Source organism: Boleophthalmus pectinirostris, unplaced genomic scaffold, assembly GCF_026225935.1.
Source record: "Boleophthalmus pectinirostris isolate CB_2022bp ecotype Guang Dong unplaced genomic scaffold, ASM2622593v1 HiC_scaffold_4, whole genome shotgun sequence".
Taxonomy (NCBI): Eukaryota; Metazoa; Chordata; class Actinopteri; order Gobiiformes; family Gobiidae; genus Boleophthalmus; species Boleophthalmus pectinirostris.
In genome coordinates, this window is record NW_026571353.1 from 12,310,002 (window position 1) to 12,323,581 (window position 13,580).

General features: G+C 37.7%; 1 protein-coding gene across 1 annotated transcript in view; it reads right to left on the reverse strand.

The window, feature by feature from the left end:
* LOC110163377 (multiple epidermal growth factor-like domains protein 9) overlaps positions 1 to 13,320 on the reverse strand; it is a 37,216-nt gene extending 23,896 nt beyond the window's left edge. The window contains exons 1-2 of the mRNA XM_055161498.1: positions 12,877 to 13,320; positions 4,396 to 4,600 (exon numbers count right to left, since the gene is read on the reverse strand). Coding sequence (XP_055017473.1) covers positions 4,396 to 4,600; positions 12,877 to 13,216 — 545 coding nt within the window. The 5' untranslated portion in view covers positions 13,217 to 13,320. The remainder of the gene's footprint in view (positions 1 to 4,395; positions 4,601 to 12,876) is intronic.
* Positions 13,321 to 13,580: the final 260 nt, after the last annotated feature.

Genomic DNA, 13,580 nt, shown 5'->3' on the forward strand with positions numbered 1-13,580 from the left:
TGCAAACATGAATGTGCAAAGAGAGTATAGAGAGTTTTATCATTGTCTTTCAAGAGTCCATATTACACTATTTTCTGATCTATGTTATTATGTTGTTTCCTCATCAAAAGTTTTGGAGTTTTTTTGTTTAATTCACCCATGTTTTTCCACTGTGTTTTTAAAGTCACTGAAATCAGATGGATTGGCCATCTCTACTGAATTAAAAGGTAAAAGGTATCGGTTAACTTGAAAACTACTGCCTCATGACATCACAAGGTGGAACAGAGCATTTTGAGCTTTGGAGACTGAACCAGACTAATAATAAAAGGATTATTCAAACATGTGTGAATGAAGCAAAACACAATTCTGAATATGTTTTTGACAAAGTAACAGCGTTATAACATGACTAAACACCCACAAGAGTCAATTTTGTGTAAATGCAGGACATAAAGGTACATTATGCAGCTTCTCTGGTGGAGCTTATATTATTGCTTTGACTGTTCAATAATATGGCATTACACTTACTTCATTTACAGATGTTTTAATTGCTCAAACATACCTTGAATAAACATGTGTGCAAAAATATCATATATCATCATCATATCATATATTGTATTGTTTAATGTGATGATACAGTATCGATATCGTGGGCTGCTGTATTGATATATTGCCAAGAGTGTTTTTTTTATGTATTTTACAAAATAATTTTGTTACAGTGCTACAGTTTTGTTGCTTGTTCAGAGGAAGAAAACTCATTCATGTGTCACATTTGACATTTTCACTGTTGTGAGGATTATAATGTTTGTGTTTCATATGAACTTTGCACAAGAAGTGGTTTAACAAAGACTTTTAGTATCACAACAATGACTTAGCCTTTTATTTATTTATTTATTGAACCGTATTGAATTGATTTGAAATATATAGTATCGAATCAAAAGCTCACTGTATCGAGATATGTATCGTATCGTGTATCGAGGTATGTATCGTATTGGCAACTTTTTAATTATACCCAGCCCTAATAAACAGGCAATCTTACTGTGAATGGGCTTGCCCCTACACAGATTTAACCTGTAACTTGTCCTGGTGGTACCACTTACATTTAATGCCATACTGTGGAGTATTCCAGGCTAAGCAATAACACCTTAATGAAAGCAAGCAGGAAGCGGACACTCCACCAGAAAGGTTACACAGTGTATCTTTAAGGGAATATATTGTACAAGGTGCTGCTATTTTATTGTGAGCTGGCTTGTCTACAAGCCTATACAAATCAAATCAAATTGTTCCTAATATAAGCTGCAAGTTCTCAGGCATTGAGGCGAGGTCTTGGTCAGGAGCACCTAGCTGGAGCACTGGACTGTTGCATGTTTTAGGTTGATGGGGGAATTGAACCCACATACACAACCTGCACACAAGGGCCTCCAATTCATCAAGTATAGAATTTCAGCCTGGCCCCTGTCTATGACTGTGCTATTCCAGAGATAAAAATACAAAAAAGAAACATTACATATAGGTGTCCTCATATGAAGTTAAAATGTTCAAATCAAATACCAATTTTACCAGCAGCAAATTGTAATGGTTTATTGTATACCATTGTATGAAAATATTCATTTGTCTTAACACTTTGAGTTTTATTTCCCAAACTGACAATCCAAACAGAACAATGCTCACTTCAGGTTGCCAGATCCTACAGCTAAAACCACTTTGCAATAAGTAATAAATAACCTTCAATATATGTGTCCTCGCTATGACAGCTAATGACAACTCTGGTCTAGCTGTGATTGTAAACTATAGAGACATTTTACACAAGTAGTGGTGCATGTTACAAACGCCGTGGTGACACTGACTGCAGCTGGTTACGTAAAGCCAGAATTTGACACAATCCTCTGCAGTGAGCTCAGTCTCTGCTCCTCGTTTAGGGACAGAAAGTGCAGACACTATTTTTACTGAGGATACAAGCCCACGCACAGACACAAGCAAGGACTGCAGCTATAGGCCCCAAGTACCACAGGTTAGAGCCAATTTACTTAAAGATGCACTGTGTAACTTTTCGGTAGCGGGTGTGTCACCTTCTTGTTTCTATGGATATGTCTTTGCTCTGCTTAGAATGTTCCACAATATGACAACAGATCTACCTTTCATTTATTCAGTTACAGGTGGTTTTATAGCTCAAAAATACCTAGAAAAACAAGGATTGTGATCGTGAGCGGGGTTGCCTTTCCACAGATCTGACCTGTAAACTGGTCTGGTTTGGTCTCCTTGAAGATAGGAAGGTTTAACACCATACTCTGAAACATTCCAGACAAAGAAATAACATCTCACTGAAGAAAAGCATTTGACGGACACTCCACCAGAGAAGTTACACAATGCACCTTTAATAAACATCATAATGTATAATGTTGTTGTTTTTTAAATTGCCTTACTCTTTGTAATTTCACATCGTTTGAGTTAGTGACGAGTCTGGAAAAACTGGGAGGTTCCTTCAAGGATAACCAGGAAAGTATAAGTATCAACTGCAATGGCAAGCTATAAATCTTAAATACTATTATCTTTACACATAATTGCATATTTTGTAATAGCACATTTATCATTATACTTACTACACTTAATACATAATTCTAATAACTGCCTGGAGTTGTAAGAACCGGATTATAGCCTAAGCAATTTAATGCCTGATTAATCTGGTTGGTTACACTAAATTAAAAACAGTTATTGAAGCTGTCGTCACGTTGCAATAAAAGTTTATGCATCTTTAAACACATACTGCTTAGCTTATGCACCAACTATGCTCAAATTTATTCTAAATCAATTCTGTCATTTCTAATCAATGATCAGTTACTTCTGTTTTTAATGGAGAGGTCTACAGCCAATCCTCTGTCCGTAAGATGTATGTGGACTTTGGATGTAGAAATGTTACTATTTTTGACAATGTTTGTGTTTAAAGCAATGTAGTTATACATTTTAATCATAATCAAAGACTGTGAGGAAAAGAAATGTGACATATTTTGTTGTAATATTGTCCAGTCCTGGCTTAAGCAACACAATATCTATCATAGGATACAACATCAGCAGCAACAGTAAACAAACCACACAGCACTGAACAGTTAATTATAAACAGAAGTTACAAGGTACAGGCGGTCTCAGTGGTCGTCATCTGAACACCGAAGCTTTTCAGTTTGATTCAATTTGATTTCTTCAGGTTGATCGCAAAAACAGTGATTAACCCATCTCATAAACAGAAGTAAAGAAGTAAAGAAAATCTGCTTGGCTATACAGCCTAAAATACAGGAAGATATTTTGTATCACATAATATTCCAAATTTACTACATGAGAAATGATAATAAAAAGTGAAATTCAGTCTCGTACAACTACTAAATTGTGAGATAATTTGATCAAGATGCAGTGTTTTCTAGCATGACCAGGCTGATCCGGTTTTGTCTCCATTTCCATTAGATTACATTAGATAAGAGTCACTAATTCACAGCACGCGGCTCCCATCAGCTCACCAGACCGCCACCGTGCTGCAGCTAAAGATAGAGGCTCCTGTAAAAAGGTATAAACCCAATGTTCCACACTGCTCTGTCACACTCATAGTATGTACGCTACAGTTTGGAGCTGTAGGACAAATACACACTCAATGAACACTAAAGAACTATAAAAACAATCATTCCATATTCGCTTTTATAAATCACTACAGGGGCTAACTACAGTTAAACTGGTTTAAAACAGCAAAGCAAACATGGAGGGGGTGTGGGGTTAAGTTCCATTGTTAAAAGGATCTAAATTAACAAGTTTAGGAAGGACCCCCATTGAAGTATTTAGACTCCCTCCTTAGCTCCTCCAACCAAAAATATCTGGTGCCGCCCCTGTCTGTGCTCTGTTAAAGTGCCTGTGACAGATTGGACTATTTATTTTTCTAAAACATAGTTAAGATATTATATTTTTAAGATTCTACTTTTAAGAATTTGGGGAATTTTAGGTTTAAAATTTTACTTCATGGTTGGAAATCATGACATCACACTAGGGAATTGTGAGCAACCATGTGTACACTGGGCCAAAATTCCCCTGAAGTACACGGAAATTAATATCTGACAAATAAAAATATAACAAAACACCATTATTTTGTTGAAGTACTGTTTAAAGTATTAGAATAATGTGTTTCTTGTGTGTTTCTTGTGTAATTTGGACTGAATTCTCCCAGAACTCCCCAAAATAAAATGATCCACTTCTGTAATTTTCAACATATTTTTAAGCTTTTCTTCAAAGGACTATAATTTATATTTACAACAGGTATGATCCCATCACATTAAATCAAAATTAGAAAATCATCAAAACCTGTCATATGCACTTGAAGATGTTTGTGAAGTTGTTGAATGCAGTGAGAATAACTCAACAGTTGAGAGTGTATTCTGTCCTGACCTGTCGCAGAGAGAGTCCACGGCCCCGTAGGAGTCACAGGCACAGGGCAGGCAGCCGCTGGTCCCGTTGGTGAAGTAGCCCTCCTCACAGTCGTCACACTGGAGCCCGCTGTAGCCCAACTCACACGAGCACTGGCCTGTTTTGGGGTCACACTCGTCTGGGTCCAGGATGCCCTCCGCCCCAGTGCTGCAGTTACACACCAACTCTGAAGAAGGAGACGCAGATATTGTATGAGCAAGTTGATTTCATTTTCTCAAATCTGGGGAGCCTCACATGGGCCTCACTCCAGTATAAATTAACAGGATGAAGGTCCAAATCTGGGCTCCTTTGTCCCTCCGTCTACTCCCCTGTAAACGTTATTAATATTAGAGAGTGATGTAACGTTTACAACTCAGTTTAAATAAGGAATAGACTTGATACTTCTCTTTTAATGTTAATTTTTCTGATGATTATTTATGGTTTAATTTGTTTGTATTGTGATTTTAATGCCTTTCTTATTCTGTAAAGCACTTTGAATTACTTTGTGTATGAATTGTGCTATACAAATAAACTTGCCTTGCCTTGCTTTGTGTTACTCAATACCAATTCCAATTCTCAGTTTTGATAATAGTGTGCTTAACATTACACAATAGTACTTTCTTTTATATTACCATGTAGTATTTTATCTATGTAATCCCGAAGTTGTCCAGGCAGGTTCCATAGTGGTTCATGGATGTACTAACCTATGTGGTCTTATTTGTTCTGATACAGCGCAAGATCATTCTAAAGCTATTCAGTGTTTTGTTTGAGTAATCCTTTACTATTGGTCTCACTACATTTCCAAAACTCAAAATGCTTTGTTCCACCTTGTGATGTCAAAAAGTTGTAGTTTTCATGTTAACCGCTATCTTTTACTTTTAGTTCAGTAGAGACTGGCAATTCCTGATCTGAAATTATCCAAATGATTCCAGTGGAGGAGTATAGAGTTTAAACAGAGTGAAACAAAACACAACTCCAGGTATGTTTTTCATGAGGAAACAACATTATATAACTTTCATAACCTGCTTACTTTCCTTCCCAAAGATATCAAATACACACTTATTTGAACACAAGTTTAACAAAGAAGGATTTATTTTCACAACTAATCACCAGTATTAAAAGCGAGGAAGCACTCCTGTCTGGACCTGGCCTGATCGTGTGGTTTGTTTGAGGAACGCTCCGGGTTACATAAGGCTGACCTCTGAAATGTCTGCTTCTTTGAGTTAACTGTCATTATTGTCATGTTGGAACTGAAAAAGAAATGTAATTCAAATGGAAGCAAGTTATGTGACCATCTGGAACTATTGGCGAATATTTAGAACTCACATTAATGGATCAGAATTAGGACTTTAAGACTGGAAAGAACAAATATTTCACTACTATATATTATTATGCACTACTTTATTTCACTACTATTCATTTTCTTAATTGGATTGTAAATATTAATATATGAACACAATATGAAAAACACCATACCAGACTTACCTCCTTAACCAGAAGTAGAGATAGCCCAATATAAACAGAATATATAGATTGTGATTATAAAAAAATCGGCCATTCTCCCTACATTTCCATTTTTTCTTTGTAATTTAAAATTAATATAATCTAAACAAATACACTAAACGCGGGCTTGGGGATTACAGATGTTTGTTCACTAACTGCCAGGTTGATGGTTCATTTCCTTATTGTTCACATTATGGACGTGCTCTTGGGCAAGACTCTATATTGGCCTGTCTCCCATGATGCTTTGAGATATGAGTTTACACTACCACAGGCATTGAACCATTCAACCAAGTGACTCATGGTGTTATTCACAAAGTGAGATCACCACTGATTAATGCCACGCTGTCACACATCTGAAATTGTAATTGATTTGTTCATTAATATTGCACACTATGGACAGGCTAATCCAAGCACCTATACACTTAACAACAGTGAGAGCATAAGGCAATAAAACACATATGGGACCATTTTACTCAGAGGTCCGTCAGTGCAATCTACCTTTCTAATCTTTATAAATCTTTATTTCACTAATGACTGAATACAGTTGCAATTTACTTGGATTTATTAATCATCGTTAAGTTAATTTTACGTGGACTCCAAAAAGAGAAGTTACTGCTGTGACAATAACTAATGGGGATCAAGAATAAAGAAAGACAAAAGTGTAGTTTCTCTTTTGGACAGAGCTACATTACAGAATGCACTCCCCATCAGTTTGTGTTTGTAGTATGTGTGGGTGTTTGGTGGTAGGGCTGTTAATTGCAACAAATGTTTAGTTTATTTGTCACATACACAGACGCTCAGGACAGTATGTATTGAAATTCTTGTGTACCTTCCAGCAACATAAAACACAACAAATGCATACAGTAAATATAAGAAGTAGACAAAGGAGAAGAGAGTTAGAGGTGAGTGGTTTAACTCCTGATTTATCAGTCTTATGGCCTCGGTGCAAAAGCTCCTCCTCATTCACTCAGTTTTAGCCCTGAGAAGATGGTAGTGCCTTCCTGATGGCAGCAGGAGAACAGTCTGTGGTCATGACTGGGGTCCTGCATGTCTCTACTGAAATAACTGTCAACTAATCTAACTATTGTTATCTGGTCTATGCACAGGATCCAGAACATTTGCAACAAAAACAAAACTATGAATCAAAATGACACAGGAGAGGTGTAAAATGAATCACTTAATCACAAAATTACTGGGGGAAAGAAATATTTTGCAGTTTGATATTTAACAGGTGCACTGTGTAACTTTTCTGGTACAGGATCTGTCAGATGCTTTTCTCCATGGAAATGTTATTACTTCATCTAGAATGTTTCATAGTATGGCATTAAAACTTACTATCATCATGGAGACCAAACCAGACTGAGTTATAGATTAGATCTGTGGAGAGGCGACTCCGCTCACAGTCAGAATGCCTTTTTCTAGATATTTTTCAGCCATAAAACCACTGCAATTAAATAAATGTAAAGTAGAGGAGTTTAATACCATACTGTGGAACATTCCAGACAGCAGTGATATCTCCATGGAGACAAACAGTTAATGGGTCCTCCACCAGAAGTGTAATACCAAGCGTTTGAAACTGAAGTCAGTTTTCAGTCCTAAAAACCTCACATTTAACCCTAAGGATCCTGCATAACTCAACAGTTGACACGTCAGCAATGCATTTAGAAAGATGGCAGGTTAAAATATTTTATTTTGTAACTGATTTCCAAAAACATGACTTTTTTCTTTTTCAAATATTGGTGCTGTTATCTGTCAGTAAGTAAGTCTCTGTAACTCTCAATCATCATTCAGTTCCAGTCAGTATTAATAGCAGCCAAATGTAAACCAAACAGAGCATCCTGTCCATTTACAGTTTGGCTTGGAAAGGTCCTCTGGGGGCAGAGCAAACTTTCACAGTAGTGCAAATAATGACTAGCATGTCTACAGCTCAGTTCCTGGTTCTCGAGCAAATGTTAGCTTTAAAAAAAAAAAAAAAAAAAAAAAATTCATTTAAAGATGCAGACAGCAGACACCCCAGAGCATTCTCATTTCAAAAGTTGCTTCTTCAGTATCTGTACTGAGGCAAAACTCATTTTTCTCAACTATATGGACAAAAATCAAGTTCAGCTACTTTAAAAGGTGAACAGTGTAACATTTTGGAAGTTATATGCATTCTGACTGTGAGCAGGGCTGCTTCTTCACAGATCTGATCTGTAATTTGGCCTGGTTTGGTTTTCATGATGACAGAAAGATTTAATAAGCTTCTGTGAAATATTTCAGACCAAGTAATAACATCTCCATGAAGAAAAGTATTTAACAGACCCTCCACCTCCAAAGTTACATATTGCACCTTTAACTCACAGGAATTTAAACAGAAAAAAAGCTCCAGCTATCCTCCACTTTACAAAGCAGGATTTGTGTTTGGGACTCACAGATAAGTGAAATTGGAGGCTTTAATGCCAGAGACCTGCAGCAGAAGAGAGTCCATGTATTATTAATGTAGCTGAGGTGTGGAGTGGCTTAAGCCCGGGCATTTGAACCCGAATAGGCCTGACGTTTTCCTTTATGTAACTAAAGAAAGGGGCTGTGCCGTTATACAAGGCTGTGTTCTCTGCTGCCCGGTCAGGCTTTCTGCTCCCATCACATCCACTGGAAAACTGTCCTCTTCTATCTGGACGGAAAACAAGCTGTGAGTGTGTAGTTTACAGTGACAGCGAGAGAGAGAAAGAGAGGGGGAAGGATACGGCCACCGCTGGAGGAATAGTGTTAAGGTTTACAAATTACACTGACACATTGTAAAGCTGCACTATGTAACTTTTCTGATGGAGGTTATGTCAGCATTTAACTTCTATTTCTAACGTCTATTTTGCATTTGCTCAATTGCAGGTGTCTTCATTCCTCAAAAACATCAATAAAAATTTGACCCGTAGGTAACTTTTAGGTAACCTTTTGACGTTACCTGCTTGTCTTCTATGGCGATAGAAACCTTTAATGACATATTACAACAAAACAATTGACATTTCCTAAGAAGGTGGTGGACACGTCAACAGCAAATCCACGTAATTAATTTAATGACAAACTACACAAATTAATTGGATTATGGGTGTGTTTCAAAGTAATGACTTAAATGAGTGTACCTGTGAAAAGTCTCTTCATATTTCATACAATATAATTTATCAGAGTTTATAGAAAATCATAAAAATAATGTTGGAATTTATGAAACGAGGTAAAACGTCCAATACAGGAGACAACAATAGGATCAGACCAATTTTAAGCTTATTTAAAACATTATTCAAAAATCTTTCATTGGACCTCAAGTCACCTGCAGAATTGGATAGATAGATTGGATAATTTTTGCTGCAATTACAGAGAAATTATTATAGTACGTTATAGCGATTATTATTCTATCACTATAATGTTAATAACAATGCTATACATTATGATACACATCTAAAGTGATTATTCCAAGATTTCTTAAAAAGGCATGGCAGCTCTAAAGTGCATCTTTTTGAATAATCCACTGTATTGATCACCGCGCTTTGGACATCCACTTCAAATAGGTTTTGAGATGGAAAAAAGACTGGACACCCCAGATCGACTATTCCACATCTACAGTTATTACTCATATAAAAACATAAGAATCCCTGATAGTGGAAATCTGCTTCTAACAATTGAAAGAGCCACAAGACATCACATGGTAGATCTTATTAACAACAGTAATGCCCGGAGGTATGTGCAAAACCCCGTAGTATCTATCAGACGGGGTATATATGGACCAGGGCGCGGCTGGGTCACGCCTTTGTTGACGTGATATTATCAGGTGAGCGCCATTATGGAGCGACAAAGAGGTGCTGCTCTGGTTTGCAGATAGTAAATCCCTATACAGCCTGGGGCCACCTCTGACCCGTCTTTTGATAGTAGATTTAGCAGGAACAGGTCAGCAGTATAAATAAAACTGTTGTGGTGGTGTATACAATGTCAGGCAAAGTATATTATCTTATACAGAGATGGAGCAGGTGGTGTGTGTCAAAATATTGAGTATAAAAGTGTTTTCCATGAGACAAATCTGTTTTGAAGATGCACTATGCAACTTTTTGGTTGGGGGTCGGTCACCTGCTTGTTTCTGGATGTCGCTGCTCTAACTGGAATGTTCCAAAGTATGACTTTAAACAGCTCTGCCTTACATTTATTTAAGTATTTTCATAGCTCAAAAATACAGAGAAAAACATGCATTCTGACTGTGAGCGGGGTTGCCTCTCCAAAGATCTGACGTGTAACTTGGTCTGGTTTGGTCTTCATGAAGATACCATACTGTGAAACATTTCAGACAAAGCAATAACATCTTCAGTGTCACACAGTGCACCTTTAAGGGATTAATCCAGGACTGAACCAGAACCAGGGACTAAGGGTGTTTGCAAAATACATTGTAAACTACACTGGGACGAGGCCTGCCACAATAATGATTATATCGATTTATATATCCTTCAATATATATTCGTACTCAATATTTATCGTCTTTATATTTTGGGGACATTTTTGATGTTTTAGTTGTAACACAATATGATCTGAGCTTCACACGGTTGAAAAAGTCACTTCTATGGCTAACTGTTGATTCATTCTGCTATTTATTTAATGCTTCTGACTCCTTCTAATAATACTGTCTATTTCACAAATGGTTAACTGGGATTATCTTGCTTTGTTATTGTGTTGGTGCCATAAAGTAGTTTCAATATTATCATTTATCGCAGTATTTCTCTGCAGCAATCAATAAACCTGGACTATACCAAAACCAAAAAATCTAACCTGGGATCAAACATGGACCAAACCAGACAAAACCACGCACTTAGAATATGCAAAATATGAGAAATTCTATGGTTGGTAGTGTACATTTAAAGGTATACTGTGTAACTTTTCCGGTGGAGGGTCCATCAAATGCTTGTCAAGGTATTTTTGAGCTCTAAAAAAACAACCGTAATTGACTAAATGTAAGGTAGAGCGGTTTAATGTCATACTGTGGAACATTCTTGACAAAGCAATGACATCTCCATAGAAACAAACAGGTGACGGACCTCCAGCCAAAAAGTTACACAGTGCACCTTTAAGGACACAAGAATTATCCATACTGTATAAAGAATAATAATAGTAATTTCTGATCATAGGCAAAACTGATTACAAAGGAATGCAATTTGGAAAAACAAAAACAGACAGAACCAACAAATCATGTTTTGATTATTATTTCTTTCCCGAAATGAACAAAGCAAATTTCATGATTTGCAGTTCGTCATAATTTTAAAAGGCATCTTATAAGACGCCATTTTGCATCCTATAGTGATAGATGATAATCAAAGACAGATCATTGTCACAAACCCACCGAGTGTTTACCTAAATTTTAAGTGCTATAAAAGAACAATACAAAGTGAAGTCAAGTCAAATGTCCAAAATAGAGCGATACTCAAACTAGGAGAAAATTCTTTGTAAAATCTTTATTGATAATAGCATTGATAGTTATAATGGCGGATGAAGACTAACCCAAGCTCACATCTTAACCAAACCATAAGAGTGTTTCTTTTATCTCGTTGACATTTAGATCCATCAGTTCATAGTGAAATTATGACAGTTTACTATTCCAATATATTGCATTCGATGGAGAAAAAAAAAATTCCATTCGGTTACACATCTAATTTATTGTATTTCCTGCAAATAGTCACAGTAAGCCAATTTTATGCATCCACCAACACAAAACATCAGCCTTAGTTCAGCGCTTTCCATTTTATAGCCAATACATAGCAAACACATTTCCACCAAATAAGTGAGGTGTAACCATTCGTTAATGGCGACGGTGAAACAAAAAAACAAAAAAATCAGCCATTTTGGTTTACATTGGGCTGCTATTAGTGCTGACTGGAAGATAGGCGAACAAAGCATGTATAAGAAAATGGATAGTGGCTTGGACCTCCTGTTGTGAGAAGCCATAATGTAAGACAGAACAGTAGATAGTAGATAGAATGAGTATGTAAGGGTGATATTGGCCTAGCTATTGGATTTTGATGGTAAAGTCATGTTTAGGTGTTTCATGCCAGATCAATAATATAGAAGCATCATTACAGAATTTATGTTTTAGGGGGAAAGGCCCATATTTGGGAAAAAAATAAAAACAAACAATAATTGATAGTGATTTTATGTGCCAAAGAGTGTGAAATGTGTTTGGTAAATTTGGTTTCAGAAAAAAATGGCAAAGGTATTTTGTTGTTATTAAATGGATGTTGCAAAGCAAAAATTGATTTTCTTTTTGTCTAGGAATCTCTCAAGAGAACAACACTCGCACATGGAGGCTGTGAGGATGCAAGAGGTGTGAGAGGAGGGGTTTTATCGTATCATTTCTCATTCATGCCCTGCTCTGTCTTCCTTGGCCATTTTGGATTGGGTGGCCTTGTGTCTTTATTGATGCCTTGCAAACAACAATAAGGGAGGCACGTAGCGAAGATGGAAACGTTGCTCACTTTTTCTTCTTCAAAGCATGTCCCTGAAAATATACACTCAGCGACCAGTATCTGCGTGAAGGAGGATGGATACAAGTGCCCATCAAACAAAAACAGGATCATCCTTACACCCCCTCACGCACAACCCCCCTCCCCTTTAGCCAGCCAATGTAATATATGTGGCATCCTATGATAAAGGGCTAGTGTGGAGTGCAATATAGGCCACACTTCACGAAACCACAGGGGATAAATTACAGCGTGATTCGTCTGTAATTGTATTAGGATTTTTAGTGCGTAAAAGGGAACGTCAGATACCTATTGTTGCATAGTGTTTAATTCTGCGTCAAAATGCATAACCATCTCTATTAAATCTGCTCAAGACATCTTTTGGCCACGCTTGTTTTGTGCAAAGCAACCACAAAATGATGCTGTTATGGATAAATATTTGATAGAAGATGGCATGAAAAAAAACGAAAGTGCTTTCTCCAATTCGCGCACTCACCTTGGCTAGCGTCTACAGCGGCTACGGGGCCAGTGCTATCCGCGGACCAGGCATCGTTGGCGGAGCGCTGGGAGACCATAGACGACACCATGGTCTGTAGCGCTTTCTCCGGAGCGAAAAGAGTGGTCTGAGCATCCGTGGATCGCCTTTGCACGCTAGACGCTTGCTCCGCGGTGGCAGATAAAATCCCAATTCGTGGAGGTGGAGAAGAAGTGGCGATTGTAGTAGACGCATCGTATTGATTGATGCGAGGAGGTGCTGCTTCGGAAAATCCGCTATATACATATAAAATAACTAGCAATGCAGCAGATATGTACATTATTAAGGACGTTCGCCTCATGTTCGGCCTTCAGCTCTCCATGTACGCCGTAGTATCGGTCCTTCTCAGACCCTTCCCTGAATTAACGCCACCATTGATGTCCCCCGGCGGCTGGCTGCTGTTTGTTGCCCTATGAACCGCAAGCAACACTTCACCTGCTGCCTGCTGCACAACCAAACCTGTGCGGAGGGTTGGCCGGGTCCGGGGCGGGGAAGAGCCAATCAAAGCCGCGATAGGAATTCCCAAGGCGCGCGTGGATTGGTTATGCGCTCCGTCGTTAATCATGCTTCAGCTCCACTAGCCTATATATCACATTGTAGGCCAAATGATCAGGCAGAGAAGAAAATGGGGGCACACGGAATACGTTTCATTCATAATTTTGGAC